This window comes from Rana temporaria, chromosome 9 (assembly GCF_905171775.1).
Source record: "Rana temporaria chromosome 9, aRanTem1.1, whole genome shotgun sequence".
NCBI classification, from domain to species: Eukaryota; Metazoa; Chordata; class Amphibia; order Anura; family Ranidae; genus Rana; species Rana temporaria.
Window position 1 is genome coordinate 95,182,348 of NC_053497.1, and position 20,764 is coordinate 95,203,111.

General features: G+C 39.6%; 1 protein-coding gene across 1 annotated transcript in view; it reads right to left on the minus strand.

The window, feature by feature from the left end:
• STAG2 (stromal antigen 2) overlaps positions 1 to 20,764 on the minus strand; it is a 120,837-nt gene that overhangs the window by 50,204 nt on the left and 49,869 nt on the right. The window contains exons 4-16 of the mRNA XM_040323928.1: positions 20,442 to 20,520; positions 20,211 to 20,354; positions 19,701 to 19,797; positions 17,909 to 17,985; positions 17,623 to 17,827; positions 17,353 to 17,504; positions 15,306 to 15,379; positions 15,094 to 15,217; positions 14,486 to 14,584; positions 14,316 to 14,395; positions 9,129 to 9,236; positions 8,654 to 8,765; positions 2,082 to 2,199 (exon numbers count right to left, since the gene is read on the minus strand). Coding sequence (XP_040179862.1) covers positions 2,082 to 2,199; positions 8,654 to 8,765; positions 9,129 to 9,236; positions 14,316 to 14,395; positions 14,486 to 14,584; positions 15,094 to 15,217; positions 15,306 to 15,379; positions 17,353 to 17,504; positions 17,623 to 17,827; positions 17,909 to 17,985; positions 19,701 to 19,797; positions 20,211 to 20,354; positions 20,442 to 20,520 — 1,469 coding nt within the window. The remainder of the gene's footprint in view (positions 1 to 2,081; positions 2,200 to 8,653; positions 8,766 to 9,128; positions 9,237 to 14,315; positions 14,396 to 14,485; positions 14,585 to 15,093; positions 15,218 to 15,305; positions 15,380 to 17,352; positions 17,505 to 17,622; positions 17,828 to 17,908; positions 17,986 to 19,700; positions 19,798 to 20,210; positions 20,355 to 20,441; positions 20,521 to 20,764) is intronic.

The following is a 20,764-nucleotide window of genomic DNA, read 5'->3' on the forward strand; positions in this document are numbered from 1 at the left end:
CTTGTAGCCCATTCCAGCCTTGTGTAGGTCTACAATCTTGTCCCAGCCATCCTTGGACAGCTCTTTGGTCTTGGCCATGGTGGAGAGATTAGAATATGATCGCTTTAATCTTTAGGAGAAAGTGCTCCTAATCTCAGCTCCTTGCCTGTATAGAAGACACATGGGAAACAGAAATCTTGCCGATTGATAGGGGATCAAACACTTAGTTCACTTTTAAAAATGCAAATCAATTTGTAACTTTTTTTTAAATGCATTTTTCTGGATATTTTTGTGGTCTCTCACTGGTAAAATAACCCTGCCATAAAAATTATAGACTGATCATTATTTTGTCAGTGGGCAAATGTACATAATTAGCAGGGGATCAAATAAATTTTTTACTGTAGATGTGATCAGGAGCCATGTGATCACCAATAATAATAATAATTATTATTATTATTATTATTAATAAAAAAAGTTAAAAATCACACACACGTGCTTTGCTTTGCTGTTTTAAACTGAATGGGTTGTTTTCACAGGTAAGGGTTTGAGGCCATACTTTGAGGCCAAGTTCTGGTTAAGACCGGTTTGTAGAAAGACTAGAATATGAGGCACAGAGTATTCCCAGATACAAGAGATCTTCCCCAGAAGAAGCTATTCTTGCTTTTAGCAATGTAGGGGAAAACAAAATGCAGAAACCCACCTTATATTTAAGATCTAGGAATATACAGCCACGTCGCTAAAGCTAGAGACTAAGCAGCAGAATGGTGTAAAAGGATCATGAGGTAACAGACCTGGTCGTCTGTCAGAAGTCTGTGTATGTCTGTGTACCAGGTTATTCTGGGTCCGTATGGTGCAATTAGAATCAGTTTTCTCCTCTTGTTCTATTTTCTTCAGCAGATGAAGTAGGATTCACATTGGAGGGAAGACAAACTAGCCTGAACCGAGACCATGGGATTTATTAAGTAATGAGTCTAGAGCTAAAGAAATCCTGGCTCTGGCAACAAATGGAGGTAGTTGCTAGATTTTTTAATCTGCAGGCTAGGCTGTCCACATCCAGAATTTCCAATTTTTGGCATATTAGATTGAAGGCATTTAGAGGAAGAACACATTCCCCTTGATTTAGACAATGATTGTCGTGATAGTATGGTTGATGTAGGTCACCGTCCTGGCATTGTCTGACTGCACCCTCATTGGATGCCCCTTTAAAGGTACAGTCCGAGTGCTCTGATCTCTAAGATATTGATGGGGAAGTAAAGACTTTCACATGATTACCAGCCAGTCACCTGGATGACCAGAGTCCTGAAGAGGGCAAGCAGAAGAGCCAAAGCCTTTGTGAACACTGGGAGGAGAGGATAGGCTGACAGAAGCGTGACAAATTGGAAGTGGTTGCCTGTCACTGCAAAAGCAGACAGCACTGATGAGGCAAGTATATGGGAACATGCAGAATGGATGTCTACAGGTGCCATTTACTTCCATTGTCTTAGAGGCAGATACTGACCTTGAAAATATGGATTTCGAGGAATGCATTAAGGGATCTTAAATCCAGAACAGGATGAATAGCTTCTTTGGGCTTTGAGTGAAATCTTTTGAACGTGTATTGTTGTGGTACTGGCACAACAACTCCCTGCGACAAAAGATAATTCAGGGCATTCTGAAAATGCAACAGTCCTTGGGCAGTTTGGTTGATTTGAACGAAGAAAGCTTTGAGGGAGTAGAGTCTTCAACTCTATTTTGTACCCCTTTGAAACCACCAATTGAACTCACAGGTCTGGGATATCTGGAACCTAGATAGCTCTAGCACAAAACGGAGGACTAAGGGAGTAAGGTTGGATTATAGGGGTGGTGCGTGTTCTAGAGCTTTGCCAGGGACTGATCCCCCTGAAGATGTATGCCTAAAATTCATGGGGTATGAATAACGCTGCCTGCGTGCGGTACAATTAAGATATACAATTATTTTCCATTGTTCCTATGGGCTAGAAGTTGCCGCAGATTTTTCTTTTGACTGTATCCTTACACAATTATGGAAGCTTAAGTAGCCGTTTTACAATAGATCAAAAATTATTTTCAAAATCCTTCTGCAGCATCAACCAAAAAATACTTACGCTCCTCGCCATTTAAAGGGTCATCCAACAGCAAGCTATTCATACACTCCCAATCCTTTAGCAATTCTGTGGCACAGTCCCACATGCTGTCTACAAGGTATGCAGCATGTTCATGCAACTATAAAATGAGATAAATACAGTTTCAATGATTTAAAAAAAACTGCTAAAATTGCAAAAATGCAAATGAGTTTACGTCTTGGCACAGAAGACACACACATCTAAATATGTACAGTACAGAAAGGGAGCTTAAGCAAAAAGAAAAAAAATGCTTTTTAACCACTTTGCCTCTCACACCTGTACACTCCCTATGGACAAGAGCAATTTTCTGCTATAGAGCTGATATAACATAACATTTTTTTTTTAGGTTAACAAGGTAATGCATATATTGTTCAAGGACAAACAAGGCTTTCTTTTCATGATATTGTCTTGCAACAATGATTTTTTTTTTCTCACAATCCTTAGACAAAAAAAACTCACTTTTTTGTAGCAGTTTTGGTTAAAAAATAAAAAGTGTTACTGCGGATAAAATGTGCACATTTTATTCTCTAACTTTTTTCTGTTTAGCATGACACTACAATTATAATTCCGGTACAAAGAGTTACAAAAGAAATCATGTTCATTTACAATTTTGCCCTTTTTTTTTTTTTTTTTATGGGAAATGTGTAAATATATGCTAAAGGAGTTGTAAAAAGGCACAGGGTTTACCTTCATGCATTCTATACATGAAGGTAAAAACCTTCTGTGTGCAGCAGCCCCCCTCAGCCCCCAATACCTACCCGAGTCACCTCTCGATCCAGTGATGTCCACGAGAGCCTTGCCTTTCAGGGGACTCTCAGTCTTGATTGGCTTTTGGCAGCACTGGAAGCCCAAATTGGGAGACCGAGGGGGCTGCGCTGCGGCTCTGTGTGAATGGACACACAGAGCTGCAGCTCGGGAGTGCACCTGCTTGAGTGCTCCCATTGCAGACTACATGCTGTGGGGGCACCCAGCAAGAAGAAAGAGCCAGGAGTGCGGGGGGCCTGAGAAGAGGATGATCCAGGCTGCTCTGTGCAAAAGCACTACACAGAGCAGGCAAAGTAAAATCAGCAGGAAAATGGTTGAAGGGAGAAAAATAAGGTGTTAATTAGGGTTGATTAGGGTAAACAAATGGTTAAAAAGGTGAAGTATAGCCAAATCTATTCTGGCTATACTTCTCCTGGGGACCAAACAGGTGCAGTTCATTCAGCACTCCTGTGACCCGTTTTCAGCCGACAGCGGGCCAAAGTCTGCTGTCGGCTGACGTCACTCAGCAAAGCCAGGCTTGGGAAAGATCTCAATTTTACAGTCGGTATTCACCTGGGCTCGCAGCCGGCTCAGTCTCTCAGCAAGCAGCACCAGTGAGCGCTGGGGGGGCAAAGCTAAAAGTCAAAGGCTCACTGAAGGCTGAGAACCGAGCGTTTGGCGGTCTTTGATTGCTTGGTTCTTAGTCTCAGAGTCGGCGAGGACAGGTGCAACATTGTATCAATGCTGAATCCATTTAGGCAAGTTTAAATTTTTTCCCCACAAGCCCATACTTCCCTTTTAATAAGGGGTTAAACAGAAGAACATTTTATTTTTAGCCCCCTTTTTTGTTTTTTAATGGTTAGGTACCCGCCTAAATCAATAAAAAATTTGTTGCGCTCCCAGCAAAAAATAAATATTAGAAAGGGATTTATCATATGAACTCAAAAAAAAACCTTCAACAATAGTGATCATCAAAGTGTCCACACAAAAAACAATAACGTATAGGGATGGGAGGCGGGTACCTAAGAGTGTAAAGGAAAAATAAATCTGCGCTGAAAACCCTTAATAATTTAATGGTAATGAAAAAATTACACCAAAGTGAAAAAAATGCAAAAAGAAATGATAAAAATGAGGCAGTGCTACAACCAAAAAACCTTAAATGTTCAGTCAAAATACATAAATAAAAAAATAATAGTAAAACAGAAAATTGCGCTAACCCAAACCAAAAATTAATAATGAAGCAGTATTGAACCAGAAGGCTGCAGTAAACAGTGTAGACACACATAAGATACAAAAGAGGAAAAAACTGCGCCAACACTAATCAACTAGCTAACTCAAGCTAGATAAATGGTAACATAAATAAACATATAAATCAATCATGTGTAAAATGTCCCAATAAGTAATACATTTCGTTGATGTCAACATCTGAGACGAACAGCACCACAGTGAACGTTATAACATCTGTGAGAACCGCCACCACATGGAAAGCCTCTTACCAGAGTGACAAGTATAGACAGCCTTAAAGAGGTATGGTCTCCGTCCGTGGGTTAAAACACAGGATCCAGAAGCCCCAGGAATGAATCATCCAAACGTGGGATCGCTACCTCCTTCACAAAAGTGGTCTGTGGACCATAGCATAATACCGTTTTTAAAACGTTTATTTTTAAAAGTTGTACTTACAAACATAAATTTGTAAAAGTGTGTAAAAAGATGCCGGCCGGCACTATAGGAGCCCTTCCTCCTTCACATCGAACGCTTGTGACGTCACTGTACGCTGTACAGGGACGGCGTACAGTGACGTCACAAGCGTTCGATGTGAAGGAGGAAGGGCTCCTATAATGCCGGCCGGCATCTTTTTACACACTTTTACAAATTTATGTTTGTAAGTACAACTTTTAAAAATAAACGTTTAAAAACGGTATTATGCTATGGTCCACAGACCACTTTTGTGAAGGAGGTAGCGATCCCACGTTTGGATGATTCATTCCTGGGGCTTCTGGATCCCACGGACGGAGACCATACCTCTTTAAGGCTGTCTATACTTGTTACTCTGGTAAGAGGCTTTCCATGTGGTGGCGGTTCTCACAGATGTTATAACGTTCACTGTGGTGCTGTTCGTCTCAGTATTACTTATTGGGACATTTTACACATGATTGATTTATATGTTTATTTATGTTACCATTTATCTAGCGTGAGTGCTAGTTGATTAGTGTTGGCGCAGTTTTTTCCTCTTTTATAAATAAAAAATTAGTTGCGCTCCCACCAAAAAATAAAAATTAGAAAGGGAGTGATCATATGAACTCAAAAAAACCTTCAACAATAGTGATCATCAAAGAGTCCACACAAAAAACAATAACGTATAGGTTCAGAAATACACTCTAAAGCAGTGGTTCTCAACCTGGGGGTCAAATGATGATTTGCCTGGGCTGTTCCTGAAGCCCACACTGTTCTCCCAAGAAGGGAGATAAGAGGGGGAAGAACAAAGAAAAAAAAAAAAAGGAGAGAAAGTAAAAAAAAGAGAGCAAGAAAGACAGTTAGAGGGAGGGATGGGGGGAAAAAAACAAGGAGAGAGAGATGAAAGGGAAAGAAAGGAGAACAAAGATAAAGAGTGGTGCATCCTAAAATGTACTATAAGGGGTTTTAATACTGTACGAGTGGAAGGCACTCAGGGAGCGCTAAATGTCCACGGGTTAGGGGCGCAAATTACTAGTCTTGCCTTGGGTGCTTTTAACCCACGCTATGAAAATAATTTTACTGTAAGGGGTCCCCACCACTTCGGAAATTTTATCAAGGGGTCACGGCATTAGAAGGTTGAGAACCACTGCTCTAAAGGGACATCAATGAAGATTCATTCCCATCGGTATATATAAAAAGAAAAATGGCACAGTCCATGTATGTTAAATGAAATAAAGAAAAACTTGACAGCAGGTGAAAGTATTCGGATGTTCTGTTCATCAAAATAAGGAAAGGCGCTCACCGCAGCTTACCAGATAGAAGATCATATGACGCTGATCAAGATATACTCCAGCTAAACCAGGGTGATTATCTGGGGATTCCTCCTCCAGGGCACACCATTCACGTTGCACCGAGTTCCGTTAGTGTTGCACTGGATTCCTGCTGCAGTATATTCCTTACAGTTTCATCCGATCGAAACCAGTTCAATACGACATTTAGGCAGAATAAAGAGAAGAGAAGCCTCATGGTGTAGTATAAAATTTCAAAGGTATTTATTCAAAAGGCACTGCAAATACACCAGGAGACACCAGGAGACATGCAAAAAAAAAACACAGCCGTGGCTGACAATCCGTTCGGCTTGTGCGTGGTGACGTATAGGGTACTGACTCCACCCGACGCGTTTCCCCGTAACAGGATTCTTTTACGGGGAAACACGTCGGGTGGAGTCAGTACCCTATACGTCACCACGCATGGCCCGATAGGTTTGTCAGCCACGGCTGTGTGTTTTTTTATCTCTGCGTGTCTCCTGGTGTATTTACAGTGCCTTTTAAATTAAAACCTTTGAACTTTTATACTAAACCATGAGGCTTCTCTTCTCTTTATTCTGCCTAAATGACGTATTGAACTGGCGATTCGATCGGATGAAACTGTAAGGAATATACTGCAGCAGGAATCCAGTGCAACACAAACGGAACTCGGTGCAAAGTGAACGATGTGCCCTGGAGGAGGAATCCCCAGATGATCATCCTAGTTTGGCTGGAGAATATCTTGATCAGCGTCATATAATCTATCTGGTAAGCGGCGGTGAGCGCCTTTCCTTATTTTGATGAACAGAACATCCGAATACTTTCACCTGCTGTCAAGTCCTTCTTTATTTAATTTAACATACATGGACTGTGCCATTTAGGAGTCCACTTTCTATATATATATATATATATATATATATATATATATATATATATATATATATATATATATATATATATATATATATATATATATATATATATATATATATATATATATACACATATACACACACACACACACACACACACACACACACACACACACACACACATATATATATATATATATATATATATATATATATACACACACACATACACACACACACACACACACACACACACCTATTGGAATGAATCTTCATTGATGTCCCTTTAGAGTGTATTTCTGAACCTATATGTTATTGTTTTTTGTGTGGACACTTTGATGATCACTATTGTTGAAGGTTTTTTTTTTTTTTTTTAGTTCATATGATAACTCCCTTTCCAATATTACTTATTTTATTTTTTGGTGGGAGCGCAACTAATTTTTTATTTATGAATTTTGACTGAAGATTTACATTTTTTTTGGTTGCAGCACTGCCTCATTTCCCACTTTGGTTTAATTTTTTCATTACTATTTATTAAGGGTTTTCAGCGCAGATTTATTTTTCCTTTACATTCTTAGGTACCCGCCTCCCATCCCTTTAAGATGTTCTAAATACCGGGAGGCGAAGGTGGGCATTCTGAACATGTGACTGCCTATCACAGCAGTCACATGATTGTATAGCTCCAGATCGCAAGTGCGCAAAAGGAGCTTTTCGGTATCCGTCGGAAACTTGCTGGGGAGGATGTAGGGTCAGCGCAGACATGTTAAGATTTGGGACGCAATTATGCAGCCTTTCAGTGTTAAAGCCCACCCGTCAACAGGCTGCATATGTGTGTACAGCCGTCGAAAATGGGTTAAGACAACTTTCACACGGAGGCGCTCGAAACCTGCTCATAAAACGCTTTAAGGTCAAGTGTCAAAAAAAAAAAATTAAATAAACAATTTTGTGACGCATTTGAAGCAGTTGTGTATTTCAATGGATGGGGCGTTTTTGGGGGCCTTTTTTTTTTTTAAAGTGCTCCAAACATGCTCCAAAGATACTGCTTGTAGGACTTTTTTCACATTGCCGTGTGAAAGTATCCATTAAAATGAATGGGAAGCAGTTTTCTGGAGCTTTTCAGGTGCTATTTTTAGCACAAAAGCGCATGAAAAGCGCCTCAGTGTGAAAGGGACCTTACTGACTTCATCTGCAGTTCATCCCTTTGATTTGCAGATGAATGGCACAAAAAAAGTAACTTTATGTTAATATATATTTATGCCTATAAACCTGTCTGAGCAGTGTTTTTTAAACATGGATTCAGACTGTTATTTTGAGAGCTGCAGCTGCCCACACTGTCTCAGTACTCAACAATCCATGCTTTGATTAATCAAAGCTGACAAATGCTGTATACTTTAGTCTGGCAGCAGGGCAGAGAGACTAGACACACTACACACATACTGTGTACAGTGATGACAATTTTTGGGTGTGTATCACACCCAAAGTTAGAAACAAGTAAGACCTGTCAGCACAACAAATATGTGGTTCAAATCAGATATGTGAGAGGCTGAGGCATTGATTGACCAACTCTGCTGGATCAGACTACCAGCGATTTAAGCTCACACAAAACTCATCCTCAGCCATAGCTAAAAACCCATGGTCAAGGTTAACATGGATGCAGATAATTTGACATGTGTAGTTTCAATCTCTGTCTGAAGTTAAGATAAATTACTCTGTTCAATTGTTAAAAGTAGTACATTTCCAGACACCTGTAAATTTGAGATTAGGTCTCAAAATCAATTCAAGTGACCAGGCAAGAAAAACTTGCAGGATTGCAGGTAACATCAAGTTCATGCTGAACCAAGTGATTCCAGGATAAGTGTTCCGTTTTCAAAAAAAGAATATGCCAAGTTTATACATTAGAACTTATTTAAATGGCCAACAAATAAGACTGACTATAAGACAGTGATTAATACATTACCTCACTCTCTAAAAAGAAAAAGACCAATGTCTTGACAAGATTGGTATTTGGGCTAAGCCTTCCCCTTCGTTTTAAAATGCCATCATCTTCAGGCTCCCGACAGCTGAACAATCTAGGAAGGGGGAAAAAACAAAAAGCCATTTCTTAAATATTTTTGCTGCACATTCACAAATCACTTTACAATACTGTTTTCAGCTCCTTTTTCAATGCACAAAGATTCTATATGCAACATACTACTAAGACCAATATGGAAAAACATGCTGAAATTGTCTGCCAGTTACATTTTTATAGGATATTAATAGTTTAAAATTAGGAGAAATTAAACTTAAATACCCAAAGTTTCTAATATGCAAACTGTCAGTAACCAAGTCAGAAAAAAAAAAAGGCGGCAAAAAAGTAGCAGATTTCCAAATAAACAGACTCAGCAGCTGGGTCTTACCCGTGATCTCAATGTAAAGTGTTTTTATTAACTTACTTTTTGTACAGAAATTCCCCTGCTGCAACAGCTACTGGTCGGTGTGCAGAATACACCAGGTGGTAAACATTCTCACAGTCCTCAGCAGTAAGAACTTCATCACTACTTCTACAGAAAGAGCAGAAAGGAAATGCATAAATGACATAACTTTTACCAGTACTTTTGAACTACAGAGAGAAAAAGTCATAAAAACATTACACTCTGAAAATCTGTTACACATATACTGTATAGGATAAAAGAAATTAAACGTAAACAAGCACGCTAGCAATTATACAAAATGTAAACACTACCAGAATCCCCCTTTGCACACTGCAGGGATTAACTGCTCATTTAGTTTAGTAGCCACCAAATAATTAATAAGTGGTTGTAAAGTCAAATTTTTTTTTCTTTAGTAAAGCAGGTATAATTACCACTGCACAGAGCGGTCCCTTCTGGAGTCCCCTACTGGCACTCTCTGCTTCTTCTCTCCTGTGTGTGCCACCATAGAAAGCCATGCAGGTGTGCTCCTGAGCCAAGCCATTCATAGACACACAAAGTGCAGCTCACCCATGCCCACCGCTCCTTCCTCTCAGGATTTGACTAACAGCAGCCAATGGCTCCCGCTGCTCTCAGTGTAGCCTGAGAAAGCAGGAAGAAAGCTGCAGCAAGGCACAACGCTGGATCGACAGAGGCATCGGGCAAGTGTTCAGGGTGGGGGGGGAGGTTGTGTTGAGGAACAGCTTGTGGAAGTTTTTTTTTTACCTTAAATGGACAATGCATTAAAGTTATAAAAAAAAAAAAAAACACCTTGACTTTACAACCCACTTTAGTTTTATAACTGTAGCCCTATTTTTTAAGTAGCAATGCCTGTGTCATGTTGAAACGTATTCATCGAAATGAGTCTAAATGGTTCCCCCAACCATCTTAAGCACAATTAATTATATGCAATAGGCAAAACATTGGCAATTTCTTTATCTCCTGCCTGAACACAACTCGGTGTTAAAAAGTCTCTAGTTAGTTCAGTTGTTGACCCCTTTAGTAAGAGGTTACATCCGGCCAGCACCCAGACACTTTTTAAAAGTGAACTTTGTGTGTACAATTTTGTGGGGGCTGGCATGGGCTAAATAATCAGAAACAGTGCAAACAGGAACGGCCTCCAATCTTGTCATTTAAAGCTTTATGATCCTAGCGTGGCACAAAGATATGTGGGTGAAATGACATGCAGTGCAAGTATGGTCTAGCCCAGTGAGATAAAAAAACAGCAGGTATGGGTATCCCTGAAACAAAGTTTTGAGGTTTTCCTACATTTGAAAGGCTACTGCAAAAGAACAGAGCAGAAGTGGAATAAGTGAAATAAGGCCCCTTTCACACTGGGGCGGGAGGCACGGTGGCGGTATAGCGCCGCTAAAAATAGCGGTTTCCCATTATTTTCCCATTGTTTTAAATGGGAAGGAGCAGTATACACGCCGCTCCTCTCACCGCTCCAAAGATGCTGCTGGCAGGAGATTTTTTTTTCTCCCGCCAGCGCATCGCCTCAGTGTGAAAGCCCGCAGGCTTTCACATGGAGTAGGCAGTGCAGGAGTTTTTCAGGCTGTATAGCAGCGCTATTTTTAGTGCTGTTCCACCTGAAAAACTCCTCAGTGTGAAAGGGGTCTTAGGCTAGGTTCACACAATCCAGAGGAAATTGCTCAATTTTGTATTGCCGGTAGAGTGCCTGGGCAGGCTTTAAGCAATGGTGCCTTGCGTTCTTGCATACATACATATACCCCCAAAAAGAGGAAGTAAAACCCATCAGGGTTAACTTCCTCTTTAAGTTGGGCAGTGTTCTCTCACCCTCTTTTACAGTCGGGAGAGGTACAAGGCAAGGCTGATTTTTAATCGCCAGCTCTTTTTGCCTTGGTGATGGAGCCGCTTGCCACGGCCCTCAGAAAGGCTACCCTGGTTAGGGGCATCCAAATTGGTGCCATTCATGAAAAATTGGCCAGGTTTGCAGACGATCTGATTCCATTCTTAAAACCACCCTCCCTGGTCCTTTTCTTCGTGAGACCCTACGTATTCTCTACAGTTTCACTAAATGCGCCTAACAAGGTTAATTGGATCAAATCTCAAATATTACCAATTGACGATGCAGCCAAGTCTCCAACGGATCCCAACCTCCCTTTACTATGGACTAACAAAATGAAATACCTTGGTATTTACATTTCATCATCCTCTTCTGATTACTATACATTAAATCTAGCCCCATTGATACAAACTATGAAGAACAGAGCAAGGACGTGGGCTCATCTCCCCTTATCCCTGATTGGACAAATCAATTTAAGATGAAACTTTGCCTGTATTTCTGTATGTTCTCAGACATTCCCCGGTATGGATACATACCCAAAAGAGTGTTTTGCCTCATTAACACTTTGACCTCCTTTCTGTGGGACCATGGTCAGCCTAGATTTAAGTTGATGGTATTGCAAAGACCCTGGGTGAGAAGGAGGTCTGGCTTGTCCGGATCTCCATACATTTTTCCTGGCTGCTATGTTGTCGCAAGCACATAATTTATTAATTTCTGATGAGTCCGATTCCACTGTGGTGCTGGAGGCAACCTGCCTGGGTTCTTACAAGGTGTTGCAGAACCTGATCCATCGTGGGCCCGGTGCACCTTCCTCCCCCCCCCCCCCCCGACGATGGCTATGAAAGCGGTTATGAAAGCATGGCTAGTAGCTAATTCTCTGCACCATGTACCCCCTGGACATATTTCACCACATAATCCTCCTCTTTGGTCTAATCCAAAGCTGTTTAGAGTTTATGTTAATACTTTGTGTAAAAATAAGGTACAGCGCTGGGTGAAGAATCTTAATAAACCAATTAATGAAAAATAAATGATAATTATCTAAACAAAATTAATGAATGACAGATAGAAAGAATAACGTGTGGAAATGAACAACTGTGAAGAAAAAATTCCAAACTGTGAATGTAATAAGTCAATAAACTGTGATTGACCTCAAGGTAAGAGTTGAATGAGTAAAGAGAAAATTCTTCTTCCACTAAGAGGCAATGACTCCAAAATGAACTTGCTCCAGATAGTAAATTGATGGTTCAGTATCTCATGGAAGGAGAAACAAAAGAAAGTCCCATAGCGTGATATCGTTTAAAAGTGGGTTTAATCGACTAATAAAGTTGCACCTACACTTATGTTGATAAGGTAACGCGGTGAGTAGAAGTATAGAGGGAATGCGGCGTCTCCTCGGATCCTCTCCTGTCTGCTAGGCTCCGTAGCTGTGTATCTCCGTGTTCAGAGCTTGATGACGTTCCACTCAGCAAGGCCACACCTACGCGTTTCATCATCAAAAGAAGTCTGTTGATGACGAAACGCGTAGGTGTGGCCTTGCTGAGTGGAACGTCATCACGCTCTGAACACGGACATATGGGACTTTCTTTTGTTTCTCCTTCCATGAGATACTGAACCATCAATTTACTATCTGGAGCGAGTTCATTTTGGAGTCATTGCCTCTATACTAATGCTTGAAGTGAGTCTATTCGGGAAGACTTTAAAATCCCTGTGCCCAATTATATCGTTGAGATGATGGTCACCCACCTGTGGTAAGGAGACTACAACTCACTATTTGGGTGTCCTCTTGGTGGAAGAAGAATTTTCTCTTTACTCATTCAACTCTTACCTTGATGTCAATCACAGTTTATGGACTTTATTATTACATTCACAGTTTGGAATTTTTTCTCCACAGTTGTTCATTTCCACACGTTATTCTTTCTATCTATCTGTCATTTGTTAATTTTGTTTAGACAACTATCATTTATTTTATTAAGATTCTTCACCCAGCGCTGTACCTTATTTTTACATATTGTTTTTTTACTTTTGGTATTTAAGGTAATTGGTACTGTCAGCTTCTTTTTCCCAATATCATTTTGGGACGTTTACACGTTTATTTGTTAGGGCAGTGTTTTTTTCCTATTTGGAAAAATATTTTATTTATGTTAATACTTGATCCCAGTCAGTTGGGTCTCAAAAAGGTATTAAAATATGTGGACCAAATATGTTCTTGGGGCCAACGACAAACCTTTGATGAACTAAAACAAAATAAAACCTCCCCAACTCACATCTGTTTTGGTTTCTGCAACTTGGGAATGCTCAAATTGAGTATTGAATGCATGCCTAAGTAACCCTAAGTACATAGATTCATCCCTTAGCAAATCTTTCAGAGTCTATGTCCAAGCAGTTGTCCAGCATTTATAAAATGCTACTGCCCAACTTGCACATGTGAATAGAAGCTCTAAAAGCTAAATGGGTAGAGGACTTCCCTGAAATGGACAGGGAAGAGTGGGAAGACCTATGGGAGTGCTCCTTCTCGCAAATGGTCTCGGTCAGGGACAGACTGGTCCAGTTCAAAATTACGCAGAGTGTATTTTACACACATGCGCCGACACAAAATATACCCATCTATTTCAAATTCCTGCTGGATGTGTGCAACGCCTGCAGTAGACTTTATACATATTTTTTAAATCTGTACCCTGGTCGAGACCTTTTGGAATGAGGTTACCACATTCAGACAGTCACTACGTTTCGGATTTCATGGAGGGTAAAAATAGGTTTGCTGGGGCTTGTAGCTCCACTGGCTCCTACTTTATTATGCACGCAAGGCCATTGTCATGCGATGGAAATCCTCCTCCACACCATCAATTAACTTATGGAAATGTCTGGTCATTTCAGCCCTGCGATTATACAAAACCACCTGTCTAGAGGTTGTGTCAAGAAATTTCATAAAGTTTGGAACAATTTGGGTGAAATCTGTTTATACTAATGCGGATGACTAGTTAACATTTGGATAGGTAATTTACTGTATATATTGTTGTACAACTCTACACTAGTCAGCTCTGTAGGATGTTTAAAAGGGAGAGTGGCCAATAAAAATCATGTTTTTTAATGTGCTTTTAAATCTTTTTTTTTTTTTTTTTGCTATGCAATTAAGCCTGAGTATGCTCAATAGGCGCTGTTACATACTGTTAACTTTGAAACCTGCAGTAAAAATAATTGGCAAAAAATATATATATTTTCATTTACCAGTTCGCCTTGAAAACAGCTGTTTTAGGTTTAAGAAGAAAACATGGATTTATAACAAAAATGCAAGTAAAATAAATTTAATACAGGAAAAAATCACCTTGGAAAAAAAAAAAAAAAAGAAAAAAGAAAAAACAACTCACTGTAAAACCAGAGTTAAGAGCTTTATTGCCTGCACTGCTACATCATACTCCTTATCAAGAGTCATTGATACAATTCTATCCTGCAAAAGAGAAGGATTCCATGATCAAATATAAAGTTAAGAAGTAAAAATAATAAATTATATAAAAAGAGTAAAGTGAAATAAAAATACCTTAAAGCGACTAGTGAACAGCTCTAGTTTGGAGTTCAACTCTCTATTATAATAAAGGCCTTGAAGTGCTGTCAGACATTTCAGCCGAACTTCTCCTTGCTAAAAAATAAGCAGAATGGACCCACCATAGTCCTACATTAGTAACAATATATACAACAAAAAAAAAAAAAAACACAACATTGCAACAACTGGACCAAATTGGGTGTACGACAAACAAAATATAAATTATATTAAAAAAACTGACCCATCTTCCAATTATGCATGTTATATACAAGCACAATGAGTCCTACAACCCAAAACGAATAAATAGCCTCTTCCCTATCCTGATCAATCATTATTGCAATGTGGTAAAAATAAATGCCCACCATGCAGAAAACCCTGCTCTGGGCCCCACATCAGCATTTAACCACAACAGGTTATCTTTACAGCATCAGTGTATGATTTTCTGCAAAATTAAAGATAAAATATTCATGCATGTCTTGTCCACCAAACCTTGTTCTTCCCGCCTCTGGTCTAAAGTCCAATCCTAGCTATCAGAGCTGAAGAAGTGAAGGTGTGTAGTGGGCATAAGAGTAGCATGTTCCTAATCTACAGAAACCATTGCTTACCTTATCATGCATTGTCCATCCAACATACTTTAAATAGCTGTCATTTAAGAAGGCATCGCTATACATTTTCATCCAAACACCAATCTCTTCTATGCATATAGCTCTAATTTCAGCTATTGCATCTCTAAAAAAAATGAAGACGACAAACCATTAAAAAATTGCAGAAGCAAAAAAAAGGTAGCATTTTAAATTTTCGTGATACTTTAACATACCGATATCTATGTACAAACACTCCTTTGAAAATTGCATTCATCATGTTCTCTATCTCGTCCTGGTTTTCTTGCAACTGTAAGGGAAATACAAAAAAGAATCGGTTTTGAAACGGCATTGAAATTGCAAAAGTGCATGTTTCAAACAAAAGCAACCAGTACACTGTGCAGATGGTATGGTACAGCAGCAGCAGAAAGTATACCGATACTTAAAGAGTGGATGAGCCATTTTCAATAACAGAGGTGCTTGTTCAAACATCAGAGGAGGGATTTTGAGTTGGGAATTAATGGTATATGTGCTGAGCAGGTTAGGTTGTGAAACGTGAACCAAAAATTCATAACTTACTGGCACTCAGGTTAGGGTGTTGGGAGAAATTACTGGCAACCCACAATGGGTTGTACACAGCCTACTGCATTATGGCGTACATCCTAAAGCTCAAGCACACGTGTCTACATATATAATATATATGGCACCGGTAGGGAGCTAAATTTCCCTGCCAGCATAGTTAAAGAAAAGTACGTAAGCACTTCTATTATGGCAGAGGCAGTAATATGGAGAGCTTTCCCCATCTTCCTGCTGGCACACAGAGTGATAATGCCAATGTGCATGGGGTGATTAGGGTGTGCCCAGGCACACGCTTATGGCACTCGACTACTTTACAAAGACTAGCAAGGTAGACTTTCATTCTCAAGTTAGAAGCTAATTTTATGGCAAAAGAAAAGCAGTTTCCCAACATCTCAAAAAGAAACCTCATACTTTGAGACCAAGTACAATGCGTTCAGACTCTCTAACCTCTATCACTTCAAACTTTGGGAACCCCAGAATAAAGGCTTGGTGGTATTGTGAAAAATTAGACCTGGGTCAGCCACCCTTACCCCACAACATACAACGATAGTTGTAAAGAATGCTATAAATAGAACTGCATAATTTCCATACCCCAAAAAATGGTGCTGGAAAAAAAAAAACAGTTCAACGCTTCCAAATGCATCAAAAGAACTGTGCGCGTTTCCCAAAGCTTGCTTGTAACCACCTTAACACCTCTAGAAGTGCACGCTCACCTTAATGTTATGACCAAACCAAAGAGTCAATACTTGCAGTTTGGATAACAAGTAAAGTTGCTTCACACACTGTTCCTTTTGTCCTCCTCCACTTATGCTTATCCCTTTAAGGGGATAACTCCTTTCCTTGATTTGGCTCACAGTGTAAAAACATGTAAATAGCATGAAGTATACCATGTACCGAGTAAAGCAAAAATTACTGAGGAAGCGGAACTTCTAGCAGTCAGCGCTCGTCGCTGGACTCCCTACCCGGAGAAAGACACTTGACTAGTGACAACGCATCGGGAGGAGCCTGTGAGGTAAATTCCAGTGTCTGAGACCCAGAAACTGGTGAGCGATTCTTGCCGAGGTTCTTCTGCTGTACTCGGTACATAGTATACTCCATGCCATGTACATTTACATTGTAGAGTCTATCACAATTAAATTCTTCACAATATCTAATATAGATTTTAAAGTGGTTGTATACCCTTATTTTTACCATTTAGGGAGATATTCACTTTGCTTGCAGCCGCTGACGTCAGCCGCGCATTCTTTGTGAATGCCCGGCTGAAAGTCCGGCAGATGCTGCCGGGCCTTACCAGGAAGAAGTGGCTGCGGGCCACTCACAGCACAGAGGTATTATGTTACTCATGTATTTATTCTGTTTGAACAGCGAAAATGTAGTCAGATTTTGATGTGGTTTGTTGGTTGCCTTTGTACTCTAAATTAAGAGAAAAAAAGTCAACCTGCAGTTGTTGAGCAGAAAAATATTCCAAACGGTTAGAGAACAACAGACCTGAACAAATACATATCCACTACCCTGAGTGATGATTGTGGATGGGGTAAAGCTGTGTTGACCATTTTTCTGGTTGCTTCCCCATCCTGTCCATTTCATCTGTAGACAGCAGTATAACTCAACAGTTAAACAATTCCTGTACCCCTCAAGGGACAAGAAAAAATATCACTTAAAAACAAAAACTATAAGCGCAAAAGGTCTACTACCAATTCTAACCTCCTTTCTCTTCTGTAGTAAAAGTTCCAGTCTGTCATTGGCTCTTTTCCCAATCATCTTGTTTCTCTCTGCCTCATACTGCCTTTGTGTATTGTCCATGTTGATACTCAAGTTCAGGGCAACATTAACCAAGGCTGTCATTAGCTTCATCGCTACAAGAAGGAATTTGAATTAGAGAAGTATACCAAAAATCAACATAGCCAACATTAACATATATAATTTTTCCACAATCAGCAGCAGCCAACTAAATATAAAATTGTAAAAACAAACCTGCTAATGTACTCGTATGTCGAAATGCTCGAACTTGGGAATCCGAAAGTCCAGTTAAGAGAGAGATTACAGTGTCCATCATGTACTCATCATATATGATACTGTATTGACACTGGCGCACTAAAACGCCAATGAACTCACAAAAACTGTATTTAAATTTCTTCCATTGTGGACCAGCCATTGTCAAAGGGTAATCTCCGCTATCCTATAAAGACAAACATTGCGTCAACAATTACACCACAACATTATTACGACCAGTGCAAAGGGGTTTCAAGAAAAACAATACCTCATCAAATTCTTCAGTCATTCTTCGGATTATTTCAGAATTTTGCATGTGACGAAACATTTCTCCAGAGACAACACCTGTTGGTTAAAGATGCAAGACAGGTAAAATAACAAAAAACACTACTTAATATTTAAATAGTTTACAAAAAGAACACAAAATTCAGCACTATAAAAGGGGAAAATGTCTGTAGTTTTGTTAATGCTGCCCATATTACAAGGATTCCAGTTGTATTTAAATTAAAGTGAATGTAAATCTGAGTCATGAAATTTGACCTGGGCACATCTGTAGTATTTACGTATCCCTTTTCAAAGCCTTAAGTACTGTGGGCTTTCTCCTGCTCCATTCCTCTGTTATCAGCATGATAACTGACAAATTCTCGGTCAACTGAGATAAAACCAGGCTGAATTTTGTGTCAGGGTGGGTGCATAGAAATAGATTAGCAGAGAACGTGCCCATTCACAGCACAGCTCTGCATTGTTTCTTCCTGTTTCTGTCTATGTTGAGAGGGTGTGTGTGCGTGCATTTCCTCCAATCACCTGTCTCACAATGTAGGGCAAAAATCCACACCCACAAGCAAATCAGAAAGGAGAAAACCAACAGGATTTGCACTTTCTAAACAGTATATAAAAGCGGAAGACAGCAGATATACATATAAAACTCATGTAAGGAGGTCCGTTTCATCTCTGTGTATCATCTGAGGCTATTCACTTTACTGAGTCTATGTGAGGGTTTACATCCACTTTAACTAGCATTTCCATATATATTATTTTATTAGGAGTCGCCCCCCCCCCCCCCCCCATTTCTTTTTAGCCAGGCACAGGTGAAATAAACGTGTGTGTGTGTAAGTTCAAATGTGTGCGTTGAGGTAGCTGAATGGCTTATGATGGGTGAACAGCTATACACTTTTATAATGTAACAAAAATGTAAAAAAAACTGAAGCATTACATCACTGCTAAAACATTCAGATATGACTTATTCCAATAAAGATCGGGGGGACACGTCAAAAGAATAACTAATGTTGTTAAAGGGATCCAAAACCACCCCATTCATTAGAGCTTGCGATCATTAATATTTTAAGGGCTTGTTTACATCTGCTTAAAAATTTGGCATTTGATGCTTTTTTTTGTGCGCGTTCTAAAAGCCAATCAAAGCACCCACGCTAAATAAAATGGTTACCTTGCAATCCTGTTCACAGTAGGGCAGTAGGGAACCGGGCAGTGAAGCCGCAACGCTTCACTTCCCGATTCCCTCACCGAGGATGGCAGCGGGGTCAGCCGAGCGATTGCGGGCACTCTGGACAGGCAAGTGTCCATTTATTAAAAGTCAGCAGCTGCAGTATTTGTAGCTGCTGGCTTTTAATATTTTATTTTCCGTGGGACCTCCGGTTTAAAACACAATTTATAAAGCAGCATAATATGCTGTACAAAAATGGCCTACACGCCAATGGTTTCAGAAGTACATAACTGGTTAGGCAAATTAAAAATAAATGGGGTTGCAAAGGATAAGAAATAAAGGCAGAAAAACGAGCCCAGTAACGTGACCTGTCAAAGTCACACGACTGGCCCTCCTCTAAACTCAGAGCTCCCATTACTGCATTAGGTAGAAACAACTTTGCAAACTACTGTAAGCTTGATATCACAGCCTGCATTTCAAGAAAAGGCTGCAAAAAGCAGGTTGTGGTACTGAGCAATAAAAATAAATCGCTATAAGGAAAAATAAGAATAAAGTGCATGTTGCAGTTGACCTAAACAGCACATTAAATTATCAGTTTATACACACACCCACATCATACCTTTGCATCCAGAACACTGAATGAAAAAGTTTATGAGATCAAGAAGTGCTACATCTCTGTTGTGTTTATATGCTTCTATCCAGTCATCCACTACAGACTATAAAAAAAGAAAGAAAAAAGTTACAGCAAAGTGACAAACATATCAGATACATTAAATGCACTTTTAACCCTTTCACTGCCAGAGCCATTCTGCTTTTTTTGCCCATGTTAAAAGTCCAATTTCAACAAATGTAAGAGGGAAAATAAAAACACAAAAAACAGTGAGAAAAGGGTCCCTTGTGCTACCAACTGCTGTTTTAATTGAAATCCAAAGTCTTTTTCCCCATAATATCACAAGTGTGTGTGTGTGTGTGTGTGTGTGTGTGTGTGTGTGTTCAGAAAACTTTGGATAACAGTAGCCAGCAACACACGGGGCGCTTCTCTCATTGAAAGCAAGTAAAAACTTGCGCTTTTAAGCCCTTCTATTTTGGCAGAGAACATTTAAAATTCAAATGTCTGCTAAACTCTTACCTGCATTGCACTTTTGCCCATCTTCACCACTTCAAATAGCATCATGTTCTCAACTCCATTTTGTTGGTGATGACCATTCATCCAATTGGGGCCACCAGGTCTCAAAGAACCTTTTCCCTTCTCTGTGGCATTTTTTTTTCCTTTCTAGAAGTGGAAGTAAATAAAGTAATTCATGATGTGTCATATCTACTAAAATATTCTAGCTAATCATAGAGACAAAGCAGAACATACCTTTCCTTTGCCTTGTTTTGGAGCTTTACTTTCAATGTCATCAAAGTCGGTGTCAGATGAGAAATGGGTTTCTGGGTCCCTGCATTATGATGAAAAGGCAATTGATAATCAAAATATAAGAAATCACTTAAACATACCAAAGATACTCAACCCCCTTCTTGGTTATATGGTTAGTATTTGTTCCCCTATACCACATAAGCTACCTGCTGATTCTCCCCATCTCCAGTAATTGCATGCTATAAAGTGGCCCCCAAAAAGAATGAACAGAAGCATCTTTGCTAGTCAAGACCAAGTTGTTTTCACACTAGCAAGTAAAACAATTA